Source organism: Falco cherrug, chromosome 12 (genome assembly GCF_023634085.1).
Source record: "Falco cherrug isolate bFalChe1 chromosome 12, bFalChe1.pri, whole genome shotgun sequence".
Taxonomy (NCBI): domain Eukaryota; kingdom Metazoa; phylum Chordata; class Aves; order Falconiformes; family Falconidae; genus Falco; species Falco cherrug.
Window position 1 is genome coordinate 6732331 of NC_073708.1, and position 23291 is coordinate 6755621.

At 46.0% G+C, this 23291-nt stretch overlaps 1 protein-coding gene across 1 annotated transcript; it reads left to right on the plus strand.

Moving 5' to 3' along the window:
- Nucleotides 1-391: 391 nt before the first annotated feature.
- Nucleotides 392-21936, plus strand: AXDND1 (axonemal dynein light chain domain containing 1). Its single transcript, XM_055724952.1, is given in 31 exon segments — nt 392-413; nt 1774-1846; nt 2327-2519; nt 2887-2987; nt 3611-3741; nt 4089-4170; nt 4911-4967; nt 5089-5194; nt 5933-6054; nt 6552-6604; nt 6607-6691; nt 7131-7235; nt 7926-8005; nt 8008-8042; nt 8661-8762; nt 9353-9519; nt 10372-10435; nt 10882-11075; nt 11077-11114; nt 13731-13944; nt 14547-14640; nt 15309-15489; nt 15492-15516; nt 16690-16786; nt 17772-17911; nt 18088-18094; nt 18712-18861; nt 19011-19066; nt 19068-19134; nt 20313-20404; nt 21271-21936. Coding segments are annotated over 31 exon segments (3144 nt in total). The 3' UTR covers nt 21482-21936.
- Nucleotides 21937-23291: the final 1355 nt, after the last annotated feature.

Consider the following 23291-nt stretch of genomic DNA (forward strand, 5'->3'; position numbering starts at 1 on the left):
TGCCCTGGCACCAGCAGTCCCGTATACGCAACCTCTACAGTGTTCTGTCAGGCAGAAGAGCTGTTCATAATCTACTGTATTACAGCAGTTGAAATATATTTTGCTATTAGGGGAAGAAAAAAAAATCGCCTTGGCCTGTTTCTTCTCTGAGGCTCCTGATTTTGGGGGGAGTTGCAAGAGGGCGGAGGGGAGCGGGGCTGGGGGCAGAGCAAGATCTGTGGGGTTGCCCTCGGGGGAAGGTGGCGGCTGTGGGGAGATGATGTGGGTCAGAGCCTTGTACGGCTGGGGAGGGGGGGCTTCTTCCAGATCGGGGGGGGGGGGGGTGGTGGGGGGGGGGGATGGGGGTTGGGGGGGTGTGCGTGTGTGTGGAGAGCCCTGTGTTTCCATGGCGATGGAGCTGGGGGCGCTGGCAGGTATGGGGGCCACCTCCTCTGCTCTGGGGAGGGGGGAGCTGGCCTGCCTTGGGGGGCTGGGGCCGCCTGCCAGCACGCGTGGAGCGGCCCGAAGGTGGCAGAGCCACCCCTGGGCAGGGGCCGTGAGGCTCGGGGGGAGGGCAGAGGGAGGGAGGGAGGGCCCGAGCCTGGAGGCGGTGGGCAGGGAGGGCGTCTCCTTGGCTGGGTGCGTAGGAAGGAACCCTTCCCCAGGAGCTCCTACGCAAGCCCTTCTTCAGGTCCTAAAAAGCAGCAGAAGATGCCGGTGTGAAATGCCAGCTGAGAGGGGTAGTTGGGGTTTTATAACCTGCTGTCGGCTGTGGCAACCCAGCAAGAGGAAAGGATGTCCTTGGAAGTGCTGGCGAGGAGCACGGGGAGGGAGTTGGTGGCTTTTGGAACAGACCAGAGTGTCTAACCTCTCCCTCCTTAATGCACGTTAAATTGCAGCAACTGACAAATGCGTATCACGTCAATGATTTCTGCCTTTATTTTGGGCCTGAAAAGTCGTTGCCTGCCAAGAACTGAATGTGATACTTTCCAGCTGTGTACCACACGCTCTAAAGTCAAGTCTTGACTGTGTCCTTAAACTGTAGCTGCTGCAGAACGGTGCCATTAATCTTCCCATCCTTTCTGGTGGGAATAGCATGTACTGCCAAACAGAGCTGTTAAAGAGGAAAAAAAAACCCAAAAAACAGTTTTCTTCTGTCAGAAATTTTTAGCAAACTTTTTTTATATTTTCTTTCCAAGAAACCATTTTGCACAGCAAGGCAAGAAGCTACCTGGCAAGACTACTCCTGCGTTATACCTACACCCACAAACGTGTGTCTCGAGGCAAAGAAATGTAGATAAACTAATTAGGAACCGCAGTACACAAGGGTATGGCTGATAAGGAGGTTTAATAACAAAAGCATTTATAAAGGACGATAGATATTGGCAAGGCTTGGGCAGGGGGGAAGGCTTCAGAAGAGGATTCATGGAGATTACGAAACTAATGGAAATAGGATTTTTTTTTTTATTATTGGTAAGATATTACGAAGAAGGAAAAGCAGGAAGATTAATAATTGGAGACCGATACAAATAAATCCCTGGCCCAGTTAGATGTATAAAAGAAGCAATTGTTCCTAATGCAGTTTGTAGGCGGAAAACAGAGCACCCTATGGAGGGTGAGCAAAGCGCTGGGGGCTTCTTCCTCACAGATGTACCTGCTGCCAGGTGCAAGGGGTTTTTCCCTATAAATAATAACAAAAAACCCTGTTAACCCTGTGAAGTACAAATGCAGGTTTAATTCTGTTTCTAGATCATTACTGCAGACTTCCTTGGCTGACCGTTACAATAAAATAAGCGTTCACCGTGCCCACGACCGGAGTGCAGGTTCCTGGACCAAAAGCTGGTGGAAGGAAGCGGAGCGGTGCCTGGCAGGTGGGGCTGGGCTGGGGGCTGGGGGGCTGAACCTCTCACTGTCTGTCCTTCCAGCTTCCCCCTAACACCGGGATGCTTCTCTGGTTACGTTTTGCCTTTATTTAGTGGTGGCGGGTATTTTAGGGCGTTCACATCGTTGCAGGAAGCAGACTGCTAGCGACCCGCGGGAAGGGAAATGGCTTCACAGAAACAGGCAGACTGCAGTTGTTCACAGCATCCCTCGGTGTCTGTGCCTGGCAGCTTGGCGCGGTCGTGCAGCCGGTGCTTTATCTCCCATCAGTGGAAAGTGACGTGTCCTGGCCTTCGCCGCAGATCTAACAGCGGCTCAAAGTGGGATTAGCTGCCCGTGGTTTAGATCCGGTGGTCAGGTAGGGGAGCAGACAACCTAGTCACAGGTTTTCTCACCCTGTATTTCATCCTCAGGTTTGCTTTCTCCTTCACCAACAGACTAAATGCTGTTGAAATGGTTGTGTCAGGCTCTTTTCCAGGGATCCCCAAGTGAGGGGCACCTCGAGGATGCTTGGCCCCATCAGGCCTGGTTCTTCCTCCCTGGAGCATAGTTTTGTTCCAGAAGAGGTTTTCCAAAGCCTGACCTGTACCAGCAGTTCTCTCTACAGCCCAGAGCGCTTACGGTCCCCACAAACCACCAAAACCTCAATGGGCTGCAGGGTGAGTGTGTTTCCATCTCCTGCCTTTTTCCGTCCAGAATCATCTCTTCATTGGAGGCACGTGCTCATTCCCTGGGCAAAAGGGAAGTTTGCTAGCCTGCTGAGATAAATTTAATCTTATATTGCATCACCTTTTTGACCACGCCATTTGGTGCAGATCCAAAGTGCTGCGTCGCAGTCCCAACAAAACGTGCCTGCACCCTGGGGCTGCTGCGGAGCCCTCGCCCAGGCTGCTTTGTCCACACCGGTTTCTTTAGCCTCCAGACAAAAATAATGACACGGAGCTTGTTTAGGCAGCCACCCTGACCTCTCCCACTCCTGGCACATTTCTCATTAAGCGGTGATGGCCACGTGTGCCTTGTCTTCAGGGCTGCCTGCAAACCCCAGATCGGCTTTGGCATTATCCTAATCGTCAGAGCAAGTTCTGACACCTGACAGACCACCCTGTCAGTTTGACGGGTGCTGGAAGGTAAGCAAAGGAGGGATAAGGAGCCCAGGGTGATGGAAAGATGTTAGAGCTGGGAACATAGAGCGAGATCTCTCCCTGTGCTGCATAATGCGGCTGGATGGATGGACAGGCTGTCCCGTCCAAGTTCGGGATGGAGAGGTTCAAGGGAAAGACATTTTGGGAATAACAAATAGAAGAGTTGCTAAATGAGCAGTGCTTGGAGCCATCCTTCCAAAGGATGCCAGGCTCGCAGGGATGCTCTGTGATCCACGATTAAGAAAAGAAGCTCTTCTGGCTTTAATGGACTTAGCAGGGAATAGACTTATGCTTCGTTGTAAATAAACAACATTTAATGGCACTAGGAAGCAAAACATGTTTTGTTCTTTATCGGACGTTGGATACGTACGTGATAGGGTGTTGGCAGCAGACGTGAAAAATGATCTTTGGCCAGGGACAGGCAACACAAGGTTGATCTGCCTAAAACGCATGATCTGCTCTGTCTGTTTTGGCCCAGAGGCACGAGGCCTGGCCGTGAGCCTGGCCGCAGGCTGAGCAGAGCAAACCCACGTGTAGTTTAGTTGGCAGTAAGGGAACAGCAGGTTGCCTGCGCGGTGGGTCGGTGAACGAGCTCCTCTCCGTTTCAGAGATGTCTCTTACCTGTGTGACATTGCAGTTGGCCAAGAAGCTAAGACAGCAATGACTGGCAGAAGCTCTTTTTCTGAGGGTCATCAGGACCAGAGGAGCAGCCGCGGTAGAGTCCCACATGCTCCTGTGAGTGCTGCCATTCAGGTGTTTCTCTGTGTATCACTGGTTTGGAGAAGGGAGGTCCTCATACACGTGTCCCGGTGTTACCCTGACCCTCAAACTCATCAGCTCTCCTTGTGGCTCCAGCCCGCCGCCCCAGTTTGGTGTTAGTTGTTTCAGTCTGCTTTTGGATGTAAATTGTTTCCATCGGGCTCTGGATGCATGGAGCGGGAAAGGGAAGAGCAACATGAAAAGCTGCTACGTGAGCTTCGCTCTCCTGGCTGCCAAACCTGTGTCCTCTGTGGGAAGGAACCAAGAGTCTGCGCACATCTTTCATGTTGGTGTTTGGTGCTCTCCCTCTTTTCCACCCCCAATGAGCAACCTTAGCAGGTAGGCTGGTTCCTGAGGAATTTTGCATCGTGAAGAACAGGGGAGTTTTGCCCCTGAAGTACTTCGATGGGTGAGTGATTTCTGGCATAGAAGGGTTTCTCCTCAGCTGTTCAGAGTGGAGAGATAAAGTGACAAGAGGCTGAGGATGCTGCCCAGATACTCCCCTTGCTGGTGGGGAGTGTATAAAAGGGGTGGTTGTGCAAATCCCATGCTAACGACCAGGCTGTAGTTCATCCTGCAGAGCAAGGATGGTGTCCGTGTCGTGTGGGTGTGTGTCCCAGTTTTTCAGACTATGAGTTTTGAATTGACTTTACTCAGCCTTGCCCAAAAAAAAGCTACTCGAGACTCCCCTTGAGTAACTTAATAAATTTAAAAGAGGTTATTTCTCATTGTTCAAGGATTAAAATACTAAGATTAGGAGTGAAATCCTCACAGCTTCTTTGCCAACATGATGTAAGAGAACATCATATTATTTCAATGGTCTCCTCTGGCTGGGTGTGAACTGGATATGTGGTGATTTTCTGGTCACTTCTTGGCCAAGTACCATGAGAGGGAGAAGGTTCCTACAAGATTTCTGTTGTTAGTGGCAAGAAGAAGGAGTTCCAGCTGGGAGAAGAGCTGCAGGAGCTCCGATTCTCACCTTAGGCTCTGGATGCTCCCACTGAAGAGCAGCCCTGTAGACTCTTCTCTACCTCTTCAACCTTCATCAGCTTGTACATGGGCCAAAGAGACTGAAGGAGAGAGCGGGATCCCTTAGCTAGTGCTGGGAGGATTGCTTGGGAACAGAGTTCTAGCGTTTGTGTTTTTCAGTAAATACACAACACTGCTTGAGGACCATGAAAAGAAACTGCAGCTGTTACAATCCATGTAAGTACCACCCTGCTTGGAGCTGTTGTTGGGAGAAAATGGCTGTTTGAATTTAATTTGTTGGGGAAAATATCATAACGTGTTATATAGAACAATGATGTGTCTCTCTCTGGTCTGTCAGGAAACCTTCTGGGAGGTTGGAGGTCATCCAGCTGATGGAGGCGATGGACAGCATGTTGGAAAAAGCTGGAGCAGACAAGCTAATCAGAGTGACGAGACCTTCAGAGGTGGATAACTCACTTGTACCCAGAGAACTTTCTTGTACCCAGAAAAATAACATCTTGTTTTCCCTGGTGTTTATCCCTGTTGTGTTTAAGGTGCCTGCCAGGCACTAGTTTCTGCCCAAGCCAGCTGTCTGTAGGTCTTGTCATAACCAGGGGGTTCCTTTCCTGAGCTTCTCTTCACCTTCATCTGATCCATGCAGAATAAACAGTTAGCTTGCTGGTCTAGGAAGTTACATTTCTGGCAAAAATGCCAGCAAGGAATGCATTTGGCATTATTACTGTGGAGGAATGAAGGCAGTAGCTGTCTCATCCCTTCATTGGGAGGCAGGCCGCTGTGTTACGATACGGGCCATTGGAAACCTTCATACACCTAAAAAGCAGATGTCAAAGAAGATCTGGGCCTTGCCTTGCCTTATTTTCTGTTATTCTTGCACGGTGATGGAGAAGGATTTTTGAAAAATGTAGAGCATTGCCTCCACAGGAGCTCCAGCTGGAATTAGTGGAGAAGATCCCAGGGATGTTGATGGGAGGGTAGTCAGGACAGGACATAACATGCTTGAAAACCAACCTGTAAATGCATGCAGGGTGGCTCTTTCCCTTCCCCTTCCTACCTTTAGCAGTGTTTTGCCCTCAAAGGAAAACCTGCTTCAGGAGAAATGAGAGATCTGTGCTGATCTGCTGTTAAAGGAGCAGGCTGGCCAGGCTCTGCAAGGCTGTGGTGTTTCTCACCTCTTTTGCCAGCTGTACAACGTGCTGGAGCTGTTGAAGGCAGAGCAGAACATCTACAACATCATTTCCCATGAGCTGATTCAGCAGGTCAGTGTGGACCGCATGGAGAGACGACAGCTGCTTTCGAAGCTCGGGTCATCGATAGCCAACCCTAAAGCCCCTATTGATTCACGGCAGTGTCCCCTCGGGAGCAGCATTAGCCATTGCCCGTCGTTCCTGATGTCCTCGCCCAGCAAAGCTGGCCCGTCGCAATGGAATTGGCGTGGCCTCTGATGCCAGGACTGAAATAGAATCCCCCTGCCTGGTTAATGACTGGGGCTAACGAACCTCTGTCAGGTAACCTGGAGCTTGGAGCTGGTGGCACTTGATGTTGTGGGCATCTTCTGGGTGTGACATTCAGGGGAAGTTTTCACATGTAGAATAGCTGGTACTTCCCTCACAGCCAGGGTTCCCATGCTCAGATTACCGCAATTTGTAGCAATTAAATTGTTCCAGAGTGTTTAAGATCTCCAAACACTCAAAAATTACCTCCTAAATAGCTTCCTGTGCACTGAAAGGAAAAGGTCTCCAGCTGGCATAAGAGAGATCTGTACTCTCAGGTAAATACCTTTTTTGACTCATTTTACTGTAGGCAGAGGTAGGTGAGCCTCCTAGAGCGGATTCCTGAACAGATGAAGACCCTCTACAAAAAATGATGGCACAGCAGATGATGGACAGACGTATTAGAGAAGAACTACATTGTTTTAAAGAATCTGTTGGACAGCTGGCCAGGTCTGAATTCTGCCTGACCCTAAGAAATTACCTCTATGCCCTAAGCTTAGTCCACTGATTTTGTTCAGTTTTCTAGTCTTCCTCCCACAGGGCCAGGAAGGCAGTGTTATGATTTGAAGCAGAGCTACAATGACCATACTTGAGCCTCCTCATGCTCTCACTGCACCCTCTTAGTGCCGGATAACGTCAAAGCCACCTCCTTTCCTCAGCACGCTGAAGGTGTGCTGCTGGTGGGGGACCACAGAAAGGAGTTGTTGACGTAACATGTGTGCATGGGAGGAGGAGGTCTTCAGGGTGCCTTGCACCCCTGTGTGAGGTGACTGTGTTGGAGGAAGAACGCCGCTCTGCATGATAGCGTGGAGCCCACCACCACCACTTGCCAGAGCAGAGACCTTTGGGTTGGGGTAAGTTGCATTAAGGCTGTTCCCTGCTGTTTCAGCGAGCTGTGTGAGGTACAGGAACATGACCAGAAAGTGACCAAAGAAGCAGAAGCAGCTCAAGAGGAGCTAGCTGCAGCCATGCAGGAGGCTAAGACAAATGCAAAGTAAGTTGCTTTCAAGGCTGAGGTTGGGAGATCTCTGCAGTGTGCTGGTATCATTCTCACGGCGCTGCTGGAAGCAGAGATGAGGACAGGTTTCCTTCTGGGGAAAGAGTGCTTTGCTGTTTATGACAGATGCCGTTATTTTGCTGTAAGTCCTAAATGCCTCAAAGGGATAGAAAGCTTTCTAGTCTTAAAAATGATAGAAACCGTTTCTAGTCTTAAGTCATGAAAGTTGCATTTATTGCTCAGGGCTGGCACTCCCTTTTCTTCCCCCCACATTCACAGCCAGTGAGCCCTGCATAGTCCAGCAGAGCTGCTTTTGTGAACTGCTGACGGGGCTGTGGACATCTTCAGATACCTAACAAATCACAGATGTAGGTGGGTGGTATCAGAGTTGTGGTGAGTGAGTAGGCGCACAGATTTACTTCCAAGAATCCCATGTCATGAAGAAAACGGCTAGTCTAGTCCCAGCAGGGATCTGTGTTCATACTGATTGGAAACTGGCAACGGGAGTGCCAACAGAAAGGTGTGTAGAGGCTCGGGAAAAGGGCCTGTGGATTTGCCGGCTGTGCGGGAGGTGTGCGAGGGAGGAAGAGGAAATATCTAAGAAAACCTTTAGGAACTGGGAGAAGGACAGTGAATATGGATGAGAAACACAGGTGTGCATATGTCATTGTCCTTCTTTTCTTCTAGCCTTGTGGAAGAGCATCGGGAGTTATACGAGTTACAGAGAAGACGACTGAAAGAGCAGGTTCTGCTGCTTGCTCAAGAGAGACATGGAGCTCAGCTGCGTATGACCTGGCTCTGAAGGTAGGTGTGGGAGATCAGTGATACGCAGAAACGCGTGAAACATCGCAGCTAGCGGTCTTGTTTCAAGGGCAGATTTCATCCCAAAGAGCATTTTTATTTAATACAGTTGGGCAGTAGCACATCTCATACTGCCCTGACCTCATTCCTGAGATCTGCTTTATTTCACATGTGGGTTTGTTTTAATGGAAACCAGTTGATTCACATAGCAATTTTGGTACAGATCTCCAAGTTCTGTGCAGGAAGAACTTCTGTGAAATTAATATTTTCATTGGGAAATGGGTTTGACGAAAGAGTTTCCTATTTCCCCATAATTTAGAATATTGTACCCAGATTCCTTACAATTCCTCACGAAATATCATTCTTGGTTAATTGTGTGCTTCCTTGTTTGTGAGTCCCCCTTGTTTGGGATCTCTTACTTTATCTCATTCAATTTAAAATCTGTTAGCAAGAACTTCTGGGACTGAGAGATCAGGGATTTAATTGTAAAGAAAGTGGACTCAGCTGCTTGAGCTCCATTTCATTGGTGGCAAAACTCCTGTGTTACTGTCAGGTGCCTCTCCTCTCAGAAGAAAACAGGGCAACAAATAATAATAATAATGGGGTGGGTTTTTTCCCCAGATAATAGACAGAAACCAGCTTACATTGGTTTGCAGGCTCCATATTAGTGGAAAGACACTGACCAACATTTTCAAGCATTTCATAGTCCTCTTGGCCTCAAAGGTAAGGACCTGCCTGTGATGGGTGCCTGTTCAAAGTGCGTGTATGTGTCTTTTATGTAGCTCTGAGCTTCTCAGTAAAGCATTCGGTACTTTGGCTGTTATTTGAACTCTTGAATTTTGGTCTAGCTTCAAATGAGCATTAAAATTGGAATGACTTCATTCTCTCTCTGCTTTTCGCTCTTTACTCCATGTCCCCTTTACCTCAAACTACTCTTTTTTTTCCCTGTGTTTCCCTTTTTTTGTCTGTGGCTTTCTTCCCTCTCCCCATTCCATGCCCACAAAACCAAAACAGGTCCAGGCTAGTGTAATTTTGGCCTCATAGGTATGGGGCTGCCTGCGTGGTCTCTCAGTAGCAAACAAGCAACAAGGAGTCGAGTGCTCAGTTCTGGCATGTCCACAGGGGCACTGAGCCACCCTGGTCCTGTCTCAAAGGGTTTGTGAGGGCTGTGCTGTGGAACTACAGATGTTTCCCAGATCTCCGATATGTACGTATCTCAAAATAGCTGGGGCAAAGGGAGAATTCCTCCGACTCAGATCAAAAGAATCACAACAACAGTTCCCTTTTCCCACCCTCTTGCCCAACGCCTGCAGGACACGGGAGACCTGGCTGATCTGTAGGAAGAGACCGAGCAGTTCAGGGAGAGGTTGGGTCACGTCAGAGCAGAGACAGAGTGTTCAGAGAAGTCCAGCCAGGGAAAACTGCAAATTGTCTGCAGTAGCTTCAACAGGCAGCTTCAATACTTCCATAGCAGTGACATGTGAGTGGCTCCAAAGGGAGCAGTTAATACCCTCAACCTTTGCCTTGTGACAGTAGGTCTCACTGGACCAATGCAAAGTGCGCATTGGCTCCCAAGTGTAGTGAGTTTTGGTAGGATCTGCAATTCGCATGCCCCTCACTGCTCTACTTTTCTGCTTGACGTGTTTATTTTGGTAATCAGGTCCCCAACGGCAACTCTAAAGTGATGCTGTGGCTTTGTGGTTGAATTCAGTGGAGCAGGGATTGCCCCCTCCTGCTGCAAACCAGAGTGTCCTTTTTGCAGCTGTCATTGCCATAACAGAATTCCTCTGTTTAGTTTGGTTCCTTTTAACTTGAGTGCACAGGCACAGAGCCTTCAAGTTAAACTTGAGTGTTACACAGTTTCTTTTATGTACAGATACAAGACTCTGAGGCACATGAGGCTCAGACTCCGCCTTTCTCCGTGTTAAGGTGTTTTTGTTGGTTCGTTGTGATATGTTAAATAAAACGAAGCATAAATACAAACACAAAATGCAGAAATATACAGTGTGTGCATTAACAGAAGACATCACTTTATAGATTTCAGTCATAGAGTTAATAAAGTCTGAATTTTGTATATGTGCTTGAATTTGATTTTCATCTTTGCTAGAAGTAACGTATTTTCTTAACTGATGCCCAGTGTTTATGTTACATTGCATGAGAGAACAAGACTCCCTGGCTGAATAGGGCCTTGTGGTTTTTACTCCTTTTTCAAGTTACAATTTGTATCACAAACTTGGTATGCCTAGAGTATGTATCTTGACTCTTAGTTTTACCTTGGCTACTAAAGGAGTTTTTTCTCTCAGCTCTCATCCCTTCTTTCCCTCTGCTTTAGCTCCTCTCTCATGAATGAAAAGCTACTGGATGAAATCCTACAAGACATAAAGAACTTGATAAATGTAAGATTTTGGGGTGTTGGACATATTATTGAGTGGTATCTGCTTAGCAGATTACCATGTGTTAGCTGAGCCCCAGTGGGCAGCTATGCCCATCTCAAATGTGAACGAAAACACAAGAGCTCAAATTATTTGTGCTGAAGCTTAAGCTATGAGTCTACACATGAGAAGTTATTGTTGACTGATACCATCGTTCAGCCAGTGCATTAAACATAGTCGTGCATTTGAGCACCATCTGCCCAGCAGCTCTGGTGACTGATAAATCATATTAATCCATAGAAATGCTCAGAATTGTCACCAGTAAGTTTCCAATTTATTGTGCTCTCTACTCGCTGTGATATCTCTGTGCTTATGGATTCCTCACTTACTTGATTTCCATCACCTTTCTGTCACAGCCAAGGGGTGGTCCAACTTCTGGGGGCAGGGCAAGTTTGCTCCTTTTCTTTCAGATGCTCAAAGGAGACCTAGAGCAGTAAGGAGGGGAGGCGTAGCTAAGAAAGACTGAAAGTCTGAGGAGCGCTGCCAGCCTGCAGGAACACTGGACGGAGCTGGGACAGACAATGCGGAATCGCCACCGGGACTTGGCTGGAGCACTGCCTCCACAGCACACTGCCCTGCAAGAAATAAACCAAAGGGCATGTGAACTACCAGCAGTACAAGATAAGGATAAATGGGGATAATGGTAAGGAATCACTGATTTTGCAGTTCAGTCTTTCCTTGGGGATGCCAGGAAAGTAGCAGGTAGTAAAGGACCAGTTGACATAATCTGTACTGGGCTTTTCCAAAGCTAAAGTCTGACCCCTAGATATGTGCTGGGAATCAAGAGCGTTCAAGGGATAAACTCCAAGCAACTCAACTCACAGTCACACATAAAAAGAATATCTGAAATTTTAAATGTAATACAGTGCAAAGATCACACAATGCAGATATGGCACAGGGAAGTCATATGTTATGTTCAGAGGGAGTGTGGGCAGTTTGTGATTATGTGGATAATTTATGGAAAAGAAAATAAATGTAAAAGGAAAGAATGGGTGTTGAAAATGTAACGTAAAACCATTTCGAAGATCATTAACCAGATAACACTGTCTCAGAGGGTAATACTTGTTTTTATTACCTTATCACTAATGCAAAGTTATCTTAATCTAGATATCGCATTATTCTGATAATGAAATATGTAAACAAGTGTTTTCTGTGCTGATATAAAGTTACCATGTCCTGTGTAAGATAACAAATAATTGTTGGGTAATTTGCAACTAGCCTTCTCAACCTTTGCCTCTGCAAGACCTTAACTAATTTCTGATTTCAGAATTGTTTCATCTCTGATTTTTTTTGATCAGCTTATTTCCTTTTAGCAGACTAAAACTAAGCCAAACGTGCTGTCCAGAACTGCTACTCATGTTTGCTAAGCTTCTTCTCACACTGTCATTTTATTCTTTCACTTGGGGTTATTCTGTGCTTTTCCCTACCTTTTCTTATGCTACATATTGTATTTCAGCCTACTGAAGCAGCTGAGATAGAATGATAAGTCTGTTCATCCTTAAAAGACAGCTAAAGGAAATTAATATTCCCAGTAGCTCTCATTAGGAAGTGAGAGAAAGGAGGAGCGGGGCCATAACTGGCCAGACATCAGCATGGCAAAAAGTTCACAGCAGATGTCAGAAGCCTCAATAATCGTGATCAGAACAGAGGGCTAGGCAGCACAGCAGACATCTCATCCAGAATTGCTTCAGCCAGTAAAGTCCAGAAAAAGCAATTTTAGATTATTTTAACAAAGGCTTTGGGAACTGGAGCATGGGAAAAGTATTCCCTTGATCCATACAAGGCAGCGTATTTTGAATGGCTTGGATTCATTTTTGTATTGTAATGTAATGGCCTTTCAGTAGAAAAGACATTCTCTTTACATTGCATCTTTGGTTAGAAACAGTGGAAATAAAAGAGATTATAATGAATAGGTAAGAGACAATACTGAGAACATGGTAATTTTATCCTGTAAGGCAATGGCATTCAGTTACCTGAAGTATTTATTATCTTCTAAGATCTGATTACCTGGTCTCAAGAAGCGTATGCCAGAAATACAAAGGGTTTGGTATTTGATGACAAGGATTAGAGATGGAGAGAGAACGATATGTGAGATTGTTTTAGATAGGAGGTAAAAGAAAGGACTTACATGCGATTTATAAGGTCTGGCTTAAGCCTTTGCTATTCAGTCTTTCTTGATCACTTCTTAAAGCCTTCACAGTGTGAAGCACTCACTTTTTTGTGAGAGCAAGATGGTTTTGACTCTGGAATTCGCACTTGAGACTAGAGCAACTTCTCCAGTGAGCTCCAGTTAGGTCTTCTCTTTTGCTGGGGATTTGATGATGTTTGTAAGATAAAGGCAATGACACAGCCAACCTTCCCAAAGCAAGCTGCCATTTAATAATGATCCAGAATACTCTAAAGGCTAACACAGCCAAACGACATATAAGTGATGAGAAGTGGCTGTTCTCCTTCATCCCATGCCCTCCTGAGGCCTCTTCTTTCCTCTGAAGCTGATGCTACATGGCAGGAAAATTTAATATCATTCCTGTCACTTGTCCTTGCCCTCCTGGTTGCTAAAAACAAATGCCTGGTTGTGGAGCTCCCATCGTGTGCCCTAAAAGACTTCACCCTGCAGAGGGTAACCTCCTCCTCTTCTTACCAGGCTGGACAATCCAACACTGCTTCATTGCACTTCAAACGGAGCCATGCATCAAAATCATTGAAATAGTAAAAAAATCATCACCACCACCATGGTCTTAACATGCCATCCTTGCTAGAAGATGTCATGGAGGCCAGGACCTCAGCAGGATTTAAAGAAAATTTAAACATTGGATATCAAGAGCAAGCATTGTTACATTTCAAGCATATTCCCCAACAAATGGAGAATATCCATCAGCATGTGCCAGAGGAGTGAATGAACAAGTAATTTACTACCTTGTCCAGGCACCTGGCACATCTGTGCATACTGCACCACCTGCGTCTTTGAAGGACAGGATTGTAACTGCAAAGCCATTTTAAAAAGAGTTATATTAAGCCTTTACGCAACGAGAGATCCAAATCTGCAGAGACAAGAAGGAAAATCAGGGCTTCAAATCAAACTCATTTTCTTTCAGCTTGCTTTGAATTCAGTGCTTACTAAACAGCTCATTCTTAGTCCCAAGTGTAGCCACTTCCCATGTAGGCTGTTCATCCCTCTTGGCATCCCTCTTTGGATCCAGCTCTGTTTTAGTTGGCTGAAAGAATGATAATTAAAGGTTTGTATTTTCTTTCCCTGCAGGCACAGCTAGGTTTTTGACAGCTTTGGTGAGAAGTATGGAAGATTGGTTATTCAAGGTGCAAAAGCTGAAGCGAGGTTCTGGCACGCACGAAGCTGAGCTGCAGGCATTTTATCACAAGATCCCTGCGTGGCTGGCCCAGGTGGATGCAGTGATGAGCTGTATAGGCTCCAGCCAGGTGCGTGAAGCTCAGTGTGATAAGAAATTGCATTTCTTGTAAGGACAGAGGTGTTAATTGTGTCTGGGCTGGCCTTGTACATTAAACTACACTCATAAAAAAAGAGAAACGTCCTTTTGTGGGGACTCTGGCATGGGAAACTGGCAGTGGGATAAATACGATCATCTGAAGTGTAAAAATGCTTGGTGACTGCCTTTCATTTGCTTTGATTTGGCAATATCTGTGGAAACAGTTGGTGGCTTCAGTATCGCTCCTGGAACATCACTGTCTCCCTCAGAACTGCCACCTGCTTGGGAAATCTTGACATTTGAAGAAAACCCAAAATATGTGATTCATTTACAGTCAGATTTGTGGGGGTGTGTTCCTTTTCATGGTGCTCCATTGTCTTTGGTAAATATCATCAAGACATAAATCATTTGCAGAGCACATGCATAACGTATAAGTAAGAGATGACTTGCAAATGCCAAATTTGCCCACAATTGCAGCATTAACAAACAAGCCTGCGTCAGGTTTCCAGCATACGGTGTACCAAAATATATTGTTTTCCTCGAGCTGGGAAGCAAAAGATGTCTTTGAGACAGGAGATCCTCGGGTCTGATGCACTAGAGATCACTGTTTCTGGATTTGTTTTTCTTTTCAGGGTGGTACCTGGAGGACTTTTTCAGATGATTCAGCAATGGGTTCTGTCCATGAATAATGTGGTTGAGAAGAACATCATGCATCTTAATGAAAACGTAAGCACAAGCCTGAAACTGCTGGGGATAAAAGCACTATATCTAGTATTCAGTCTTTCCCTTTAATTTCCACCTCACCAAAACACGGTTGTGAGGAACGCTTCTTTCTCTTTTGACACCTTCTTTCCTGTTTGAGTTGTGGCTTTTGTCTTCTAGCCAACAGAGCAGAGGAGAACTCCTCTAAATATAGCTGTAAGGTCTCCATACAGTCTATGAACACCATTTTGTTGTTTCATCTTTAGCAAGCATTTCCTCTGGAATAACAGTGATATTTCCTGTTCAGAGAGCTGGCTGTGGCTGCTGGCTCTCGGGTTTTAGTTCTTTCTCCCAGGACTGTAGACTAGAAGCTCTCACTATGCGTTTTTTTTTATATGTTCCTTAAGCGTGGTGTGCGATTTGTGGTTTGTCACTGAATTCCAGACACGAGAGTGTGCCACGCAGCATATGATCCTAAACAAGAACTGGGAGAAGGATAGATCCATAGTAGAAAAAGATGTGTTCATAACGGGAATCAATATGAGAGAAAAAATGGTACAAATAAGTGTTTCTGTCTTTAGGTCAGTTTGCAAATTGAATTAGGGAGGACATTGACTTACATGAAATACACTGACTTCAGACTGCTTGGCAAGACCAGTCATTTATTACATTTGCTCTGATATTTTGTGCAGGTGATCGAACTGCACAGAAACCTGACCCTGTGGCTGGTGGATTGGCTGAGACACATGACAGCAGAATGCTTGTCCCGTGAGCGTCCCCAGCCAGAAGACTCAGACACTGAGACAGATGAGAAGCTCAGACTTCTGAGGGCTCATAAGCTTCAGCATCGAGCTGAAGAGCTGGTTGTGGACATGGCAGACTGGCTGGTTCTATAATCAGGTAGCAACAGACATTTTCAATTTAATCTAAGGGGTTTTGTCGTGGTTTAACCCCAGCTGGCAACTAAGTACCACACAGCTGCTCGCTCACTTCTCCCCCCCTCAGCAGGATGGTGAGGAGAATCGGGTAAAAGTTGTGGGTTAAGAACAATTTAATAGTTGAAATAAAATGAAATATGTAAAAATTGTAATGAAAAGGAGGGAGAAAGGGAAAGGAATAAAACCCAAAGGAAAAAAACCCCAAGTGATGCACAATACAGTTGCTCACCACCTGCTGACTGATGCCCAGCCAGTCCCTGATCAGCAATCAGTGGCCCCCAGCCAGCTCCCCCCGGTTTATATACCGAGCGTGATGTTCTGTGGTATGGAATAGCCCTTTGGCTAGTGCAGGTCAGCTGGGCTGGCTCTGCTCCTTCTCGGCTTCTTGTGCCCTGTGTCTCCCTGGCAGAGCATGGGAAACTTGAACAGTCCTTGATTTACAGTAAGCACTACTTGGCAACAACTAAAACATCAGTGTGTTATCAACATTATTTTCATACCAAATCCAAAACACAGCATCGTACCAGCTACTGAGAAGAAAATTAACTCTATCCCAGCTGAAACCCAGACAGAGTTTTCTCAAGAAAAAATGTGTAGTGTGCCGAGAGATTGATCACGGCAACAGATCCCATCAATTTGGTTGTCCTTGGATCATCCTAGGTCTTAAATGGCCTTAGTGGAATTTGTAGGGAGCCTAGTAAGATAGGAACACCTAAAGACAACGGCAGTTCCTGCTTTATACCTAGTACTGCTATAAAATACACTAGCATCAGTGACTGCATGGACTCTGCCCATGCCTCTGAGGCTGCCCGGCGGAGGATGCACAGGCAGTGCAGGCAGAGTCTGCAGCCCAGGTCACCTGGAGCAAAGCCTCCACCTGATGCAGGATCTGTGCTCACACATCCTCTGTGGGTTAAAACAGCACTGGTGTGGACAAGCTGTCACTGTGTGAGTGGGGCAGGTGAGGATTGCTCTTCTGAAGGCTTCTCTAGTGCACAGGTCTACAGATAGCTCCTGTGCCTTGCTGACGGCAATGGGCTCCTGACTGAAGGATCTTCTCCAGCATAAATGATTCTAGGATTCTAAGCGTTTGAGGGCACTCCTGCAGAGCTGATGACATTCTGCATCTTTGCAGCTGCTGTCACGAGATTGTCAATGCAATTGTTCGAAAGAAACGGTCAGAGGCAGATTTAGAAGCTGATTTTGAGCTGGAGGAGCTGAATAAGATCAAGGTGAAAGGTGCCTGTGTCTCCAGCTGTCTAGGTCTGGGGGTAGATTAAACTGTATTTACTTTGTAAGAGGTAGAGAAAAACGTACGTCAGGGTTTTAAAGAGGAGGAAGACTCCTGCTACTCCAGTGGATTACCCTGCTCCCCCAAGTTCCCTACTGACTCCACAGTCCCGGAAAGCAGATAAACCTGGGTCAGGTCATGTTCAGCTTTAATATTTTTGTTGCCCTGTTTCAGGGTACATATGTAAAGGCTCTCCTGCGAGATTTATTCCATATGAGTGGCAGTAGATTCACCTCTGGTTCAAAGCTTGTCAGAGCCATGTACATCCAGACTTGAGTGGTGCTTAGGAGCTCCTGGAGGTGCTTGGTGCAATATACTTTTATACAGACATGGCTGAAAATTTTTGCAGTCAACTGACCTACCTGCCATCTCCTTATTCTACACTTGCATGTAAAGCTCTTAATCGCTACCACTGTTGTCACCAGTGTTTAGCTGAGCTTCACATGCGCTTTAGGAATGTGAAAGGTAGACCCTTCCTGAAGCCCAAGGCTTCCCTGAGCACAGGGCAAGTGGTGTTACTTCAAGGAATTTAAGAAGCCTCTCTGCAGGGATTGAAAATACTTGTGTTTCTGTTCTGTGTTACCTTAGTGAGCGGAAAAGTTGACCCCTGGGATTTACACTCATTTCTCCCCACGTGGGCTGGGGCGATGGCTATGATAGACATGTTCTACACTGGCCTGAGGAGGAGCTTGTTGAAGGACATAGTTGATGGGAGTGATTAGCTGGTGACAGATGCCGTATCTGAAAGCTTGGTGAAATGTGTCTTCCTTTTCCTTTGTATGGTGAGGATGGAACGGTCCAGGTAGGCCCCTTCCCTTAAATAGACAGAAAGGTGGAATTATTTAACTGACTGAATGAATAGGGTAACAGCTATTTTTTTGTGCTAAATAATCCCTGGATAATCATTTTCTGTTATGTTTTCCCAGACTGAGTGCTGTAATTGGATTGAAGCATGTAGTCTCCTCCTTTCAGAAGTTAAAGGCTTTCCAGTCTCCTTTCTGGATTTAGAAGAACTGAGAAACCTCTTTGGATCAGAGGTATATGCAGACTGCATTTGCTGCTCTAGGTCGGACCTGTTTGGATGAAGGTCTGCTTCAAAACTTTTCCTTAAGGAAGGAGCTACAGTTTCGTTTGAGGGAAGGTTTCACATGGAGACCTGCATACACGCAAAGCTGTAGTTAGAACTGTGAGGTGTTATGACTGTAAACTGGTCAAAAATGACAGTGCTGCTTGTGAGGGCAGGTGTAAGGCAAAACCAGAGCTTCAGTGGAGCTAAGAGATTTTACCCCACTGGTAGATCAGTTCCCAATGGTGCATAATTGCTTTTGTTTCTCCCATTAGGGTGAATTTTGGCTAGAATCTTGGTGGTTGCATTGTCCAGGAGATCAGGCTGAACTTTTAGTGACTAGATGGATGTCTGAGACTGCCTGTGACAATTACATGTGTTGTGTTACCGTTGGCCTGGCATTGGTCTGCTTTCATACAAAACAGGTTGAATTCGGATGACGAGGAAAGGGCTTTAGAATTATTGTCTCGAGCAATTTGTTTGCATCAGTTCTGAGCTCAACCTCCAAGGAAAGCAATGCTGTTCGTGACTTGTGTACAGCCAGTGCTGTAGCTCATGTGCTGCTCCTCTTTTTCTCCCTGCCGCGGCCTATGGAAAGCAGATATGCCACAGGGGATCCTGCTTATGTAATGTTCAGTAATTAGCATATTCACTTGTGATTTGAATTATATTCATACTCAGGACCTCCTGGGTGGCTGGACTCCAAGTCTAAATACATGCAAGAGAAAGTCACAGACCAGCTGGCTTTGCCTAGGTTATTTGGATGGTTAAAGGGAGCATGCTACTAACCCGATCCTTAGGGTGCCTTGCAGGAATTGCAGTTGAAGCATAAGGACACTGTCATTTCTTCAACTAAGAGTGAGCTTGAAGCTGACGATGCCAACAGCAATAGGAAACCCGTAACAGAGGAAGAACCATTAGAAGTAAAGGAGGAGATTGCTATTATGCAGGTGACTGTAGTAGCTGCAATACACTACTTTCTAGCAGGGCCTTTTTATTTATTGCTCAGTGTATGCAATGTGAAACATGGCCTTACAGCTGCCTTGCATGCCACTAGGCTAGCAGGATCTCCTATTTCTTGTTTCTTTTCTCTCAGCAGCAGCCAGGTGCTGGTATGGAGTGTCTGATTGAAGACAATGAAGCCACTGCAGACATGATACATGGGGCGTGACTCCAACATCCACCTGAAATCTCTGAAATCGGACATCATTTCAGTTACAGGGGTAGGAGTCTCCACCACAGCAATGGCTTTAGCCTGTTGGCAGAGATTTGGAGCTGGGTTTTACCTGTCTACTCAGACTCTGTTAATGAGACCCCGTTTAACACTTGTCAGACCTGCTGGGGCCGTGCAAGGTGCTGTGTTCTCTCAGATTCCTCTATTCTTGCAACTTTTAAATAATCATTAGCACAGTTAGCACAGCTGAAATTTGTCCTCATGACATTACTGCCATGGCCCCAGGACTTTCATGAGACCAGTAACAGGTGATGTGTGTAGTCTGAACCAGGACTATCTGCAGAAACTGGGATGGTGAAAATGTTTTGGTGCTAAGCACGTGGGAGAACCTGGAGAGGCTTCAGTGATTCAGGGAGATCTCACAACAACAGGGAAGCAAGAAATTCAGGTTGTGTTGGCCTCCTAGGTCCTTATTTTCTCCATTTGCCTGTGGGATGGTGCTCTTTGATAAAGTTGCTCATCAGAAGTCATAGGGCCTGCCTTCTGCAGTCATCCCCTGGCCAGTCAGTCATCCAGAGTGAAGCCCAGAGGTACAGGAATTGTGGATCTTTAGCAAACTGTCACTGGATGGTCCTACTCCTTAAGTGTGCTGCATTGCTGCATGTGCCTTGCCCTTCATGCTTTAGTTCAGAGTGCCAGTGGGAGATGCAGGAGCATTTCTTTATGAACTTTGATTTGTCTTACAGAAATGAATCACTGGAAATCACGATTATGTTCCAAAGCTTAGAGAAGGAGCTTTTCCATGGTTACTTTTACCGAAAAACCCTGTTTGTATTCTTCAGATGAAGAAAACTGACTTATGCCTGTTGGACCCTGTGAGGAGCTACCTCTTTCTGTTTTCTGAACATCATTTTGGGGGGTTTTTTGCTCCTGGTCAGGCCACAGCCATCTCCAACCTCTGTAAGCTAGTGAATACACCAGCCAACTCAAGACTATGAACCAGTGAGAGTTTTGTGTCAGAGCCAGAAAAGAATTTTAGTCTATTTTTAATGCCAAGATCAGTTCAGTGCCTGAAGTAGCCTCAAGTTTTATGTGTTTTGCTGATAGAGAGCTCTTGTCTATGTTGTGCACTAAGACACCAGCACCAAACCAGGCACATGCTGCAGATGAAATGTGGCATTGTTGGTTTCACATTCACTTATAGAAGGTTTTGCTGTTCCCAACTAGACAGAGATAGCTGCCACCAGGTCATCGACTCCCTTTTCTCAGAAAGAGTTTGAGGCCCTGGCAGTGCTGGAACATCTGCAAGTGCAGCTCCTGTGAGTACTGGGCCTGTGCTAGAGGTATGGGCAGGCAAGGTTTCATCCCAGGCAAGTGCCTGTTCTGCTCTCTGATAAGGTTCTGCTTCATCCAATATCTATTGGCTTCGTTCTGTGATTCCTTCCATTCTGATTGTCTCAGGCCATTGAGTGTGTTTTACATTAGCTGAAGGCATGACCCACATCAGCTCTCCTTCATCTGTGTGCAGATTTTCAGTTTTGTGTACACGAGGTCCATTGCAGAGGTACTCATGATGGTTTTCTGCAAGACTTGTTAATACTTCGGGTCCTGTTAGCACTTGCAGAGTGTTATGCGAATGCAGTTAGGCCTTCCAGGGCCTGCTAGTGTCCAGGAGCTTGGCAGGTAGAGCCATGCAATGTTGTGCCTACATGTGGGGAACCCAATGAAGGGACATCCAAGTGTCTCCATGCAGAATCACATCGAGGTTTGTCTCTGGTAATGACTTCTTCCATGCCTAAGCAGGCTCGGACGCTCTGAATTACATTCCCTTACGCTTCTTTTTTCGTCTGTGAGCTTGCATTATCCAGGGTAACCCCATCTCATTAGCCTTGCTAGTAGATTTGACTGTGTTCTGTATATAACCTTGCACAGTAAAGATCAGCATCTCACCCTTTGCTGGCAAACACTGAGTTTTAAAATTAATTCACTTTGCAGGATTTACATAGATGTGCCATGAAGTCCTTTATAGATCTTTTAACAATGTCCTTCTCTGAAACCATAAATGTGTTTTACAGAGTCAGTCAACCCCACTGAGTGCTTCAGATATCTAAATCTTTTTTTAGGTATCCTGCCTGCAGCTGCTTAGATTTCAGGTTTCAGCATTATCTATGCTTCTGTGTTTCAGAGAAACAGAGATCCGTGCTCAGAATGCAGAGGAGAGATCTGAAGGTCTTGAAGAAAAGCTGGAAGAAGCTCTGCAGAGAATCAAAGAGCTAGAGTGTGAGCTGGAGAAAGAGGGGAAAGTCATCCCAGAAGCAGCACACCAAGAAGGACAAGGTCAGGAGAATCAATATTCTGAACACTCTCCCAGGCTCAGAGAGGGAAGCAGTCTTTGAGGACACCTCATTCGTCTCCTGTTTAGTACAGGGCCCTCTCCTCCTGGGCACATCCTAGGATTGTTGTCAAGCAAGGAGGCTTTTAACATGGTTCTAGATCAGGGCAGAAAGAACTGCTGAACATGGTCAGTTTTTTGAGAGGAAGTAATTTTGTTTGATTTTGACATATGACACAGGGTCTATATCTAGGAGATCACTGTAATTGACTTCATCTTCCTTGTGAGTGTTCCCTGTGTTTAGGATCACTGATTTTGGGGTAGAAAAGAAATAATGTTTGAGGTCCCTTCACTCTCAGAGGCCACAAATCTTTTGTGTTTATAGCACCAGACACTCTTGCTGTCTCCAGGAGGTATGTGAATACTGCTGACCTACTGATCTCGCCCTTATGATGTGGCAGTGAGTTCCTTAGGTTGCGTGTTTGTTTTGGATGAAAGCATTTCCTTGTGTCCTTTCTCAACTGGATCCACACAGATATAAGATACGAAGAAGGAGAAAGAATTGGAATTAAAACTTCTTTCCTTAGTCCTTCATTGTGTCCTGTCTCTTTGACATCGAAGCTAGAGGAGAGGCTAATTTGTTTGTTAAGGATGTGATGCCCTGGGAAGATTTTAACTCTGGTGTTTTTATTAGCTATGGTTTGTTGTTTTGTTTTTCTTTCAGAAAAATGTTTCCAAGAAAGTGTCTTAGAAGTCAGGGCCTGCTCAAGTCCCAAAGTTTCTACCTCTGGCCAGTCTGAGACATCCAGAAAAAGCAAGCATTAAAGAACAGCAATGCTTTAGTAGTTTCTTAGTGCCCATTCATAGTAACATTTCACCCCGATCCACTGCTGTTACTCCTTACCTACTACCCCAGCATTTCCGTGCCATCCCAGCATTTATGCTGTTCTTCTAGCTGGCTTTTACTGCTTCCAGATCTGTCTTGCTTGTCCTTTACCTCCTCCCACAGCTCTTTACAGCATGTCTTCCTTGTAATACCATTGCTGCCTCAGCTTTCTCTACCCACATCTCTCCTGCCTGTGCATCCTCCTGCCCTCCCCTTCCCTGGTGCTTGCCTCCTGTGTTCGTCAGTCTCTTCTTGCTGCTGTATCTCATTCTGCCTCACCCCTCTTGGATCATGCAAGTCAGTCATTTGCACCTCTTTCCTCTGGTTATCAAGGCTTGTTTTTCTCAGTGCCAGCATGGCCTGGTTGTGTGTCTGATAATGGGTACTTCCTTCATCCTCTCGGCTTCAGGTGATCCAGTTACCAGCTGAATGGTCAAGAAGAAATTGTACAGAAGTGTATGGACAGATTTTTGTTAGTCTTTGAATCTTCTTTTGGAGGTTTTGTCCTTTTTCAGAAAGCCTGAAGCTGTGCATGATCCTAAAGGCTTTTCTTAAATTGCTGCTACAGGAGAAGTGCCTCTAACCAGGGTCACAAAACCAGACTTCAGATGATGCCAGTTTACCTGCTTAGTGCACTGGGATGGCATTTATACACTTCATCTACTTGTGGTTTCTGTGTTTGGCATCTGAGCCCCCTGGCTGCCCATCCACAGTACCCCTACAGCCTCAACAGGCCAAACTGCCCAGTGAGGTGGCCACCCAGGACTTCTACCTCTGTCACGTCCCCAGCCCGGGGCAGTCTGTATAGTCCTAAACCTCTGCAAGGCCAGCAGAGCTGCCTGGGTTCGGCAGGGCTCTGCAATTTGACCCAGTCTCAGCTTGGAAGAGCAGGCAGTGAAACTGTCAGGAATTACATCAGTTCAGACAACCCCTGCCAACTCCCTCAGAGTAAATTCTATTTTGGAAACACCATATATCACTAATCGTG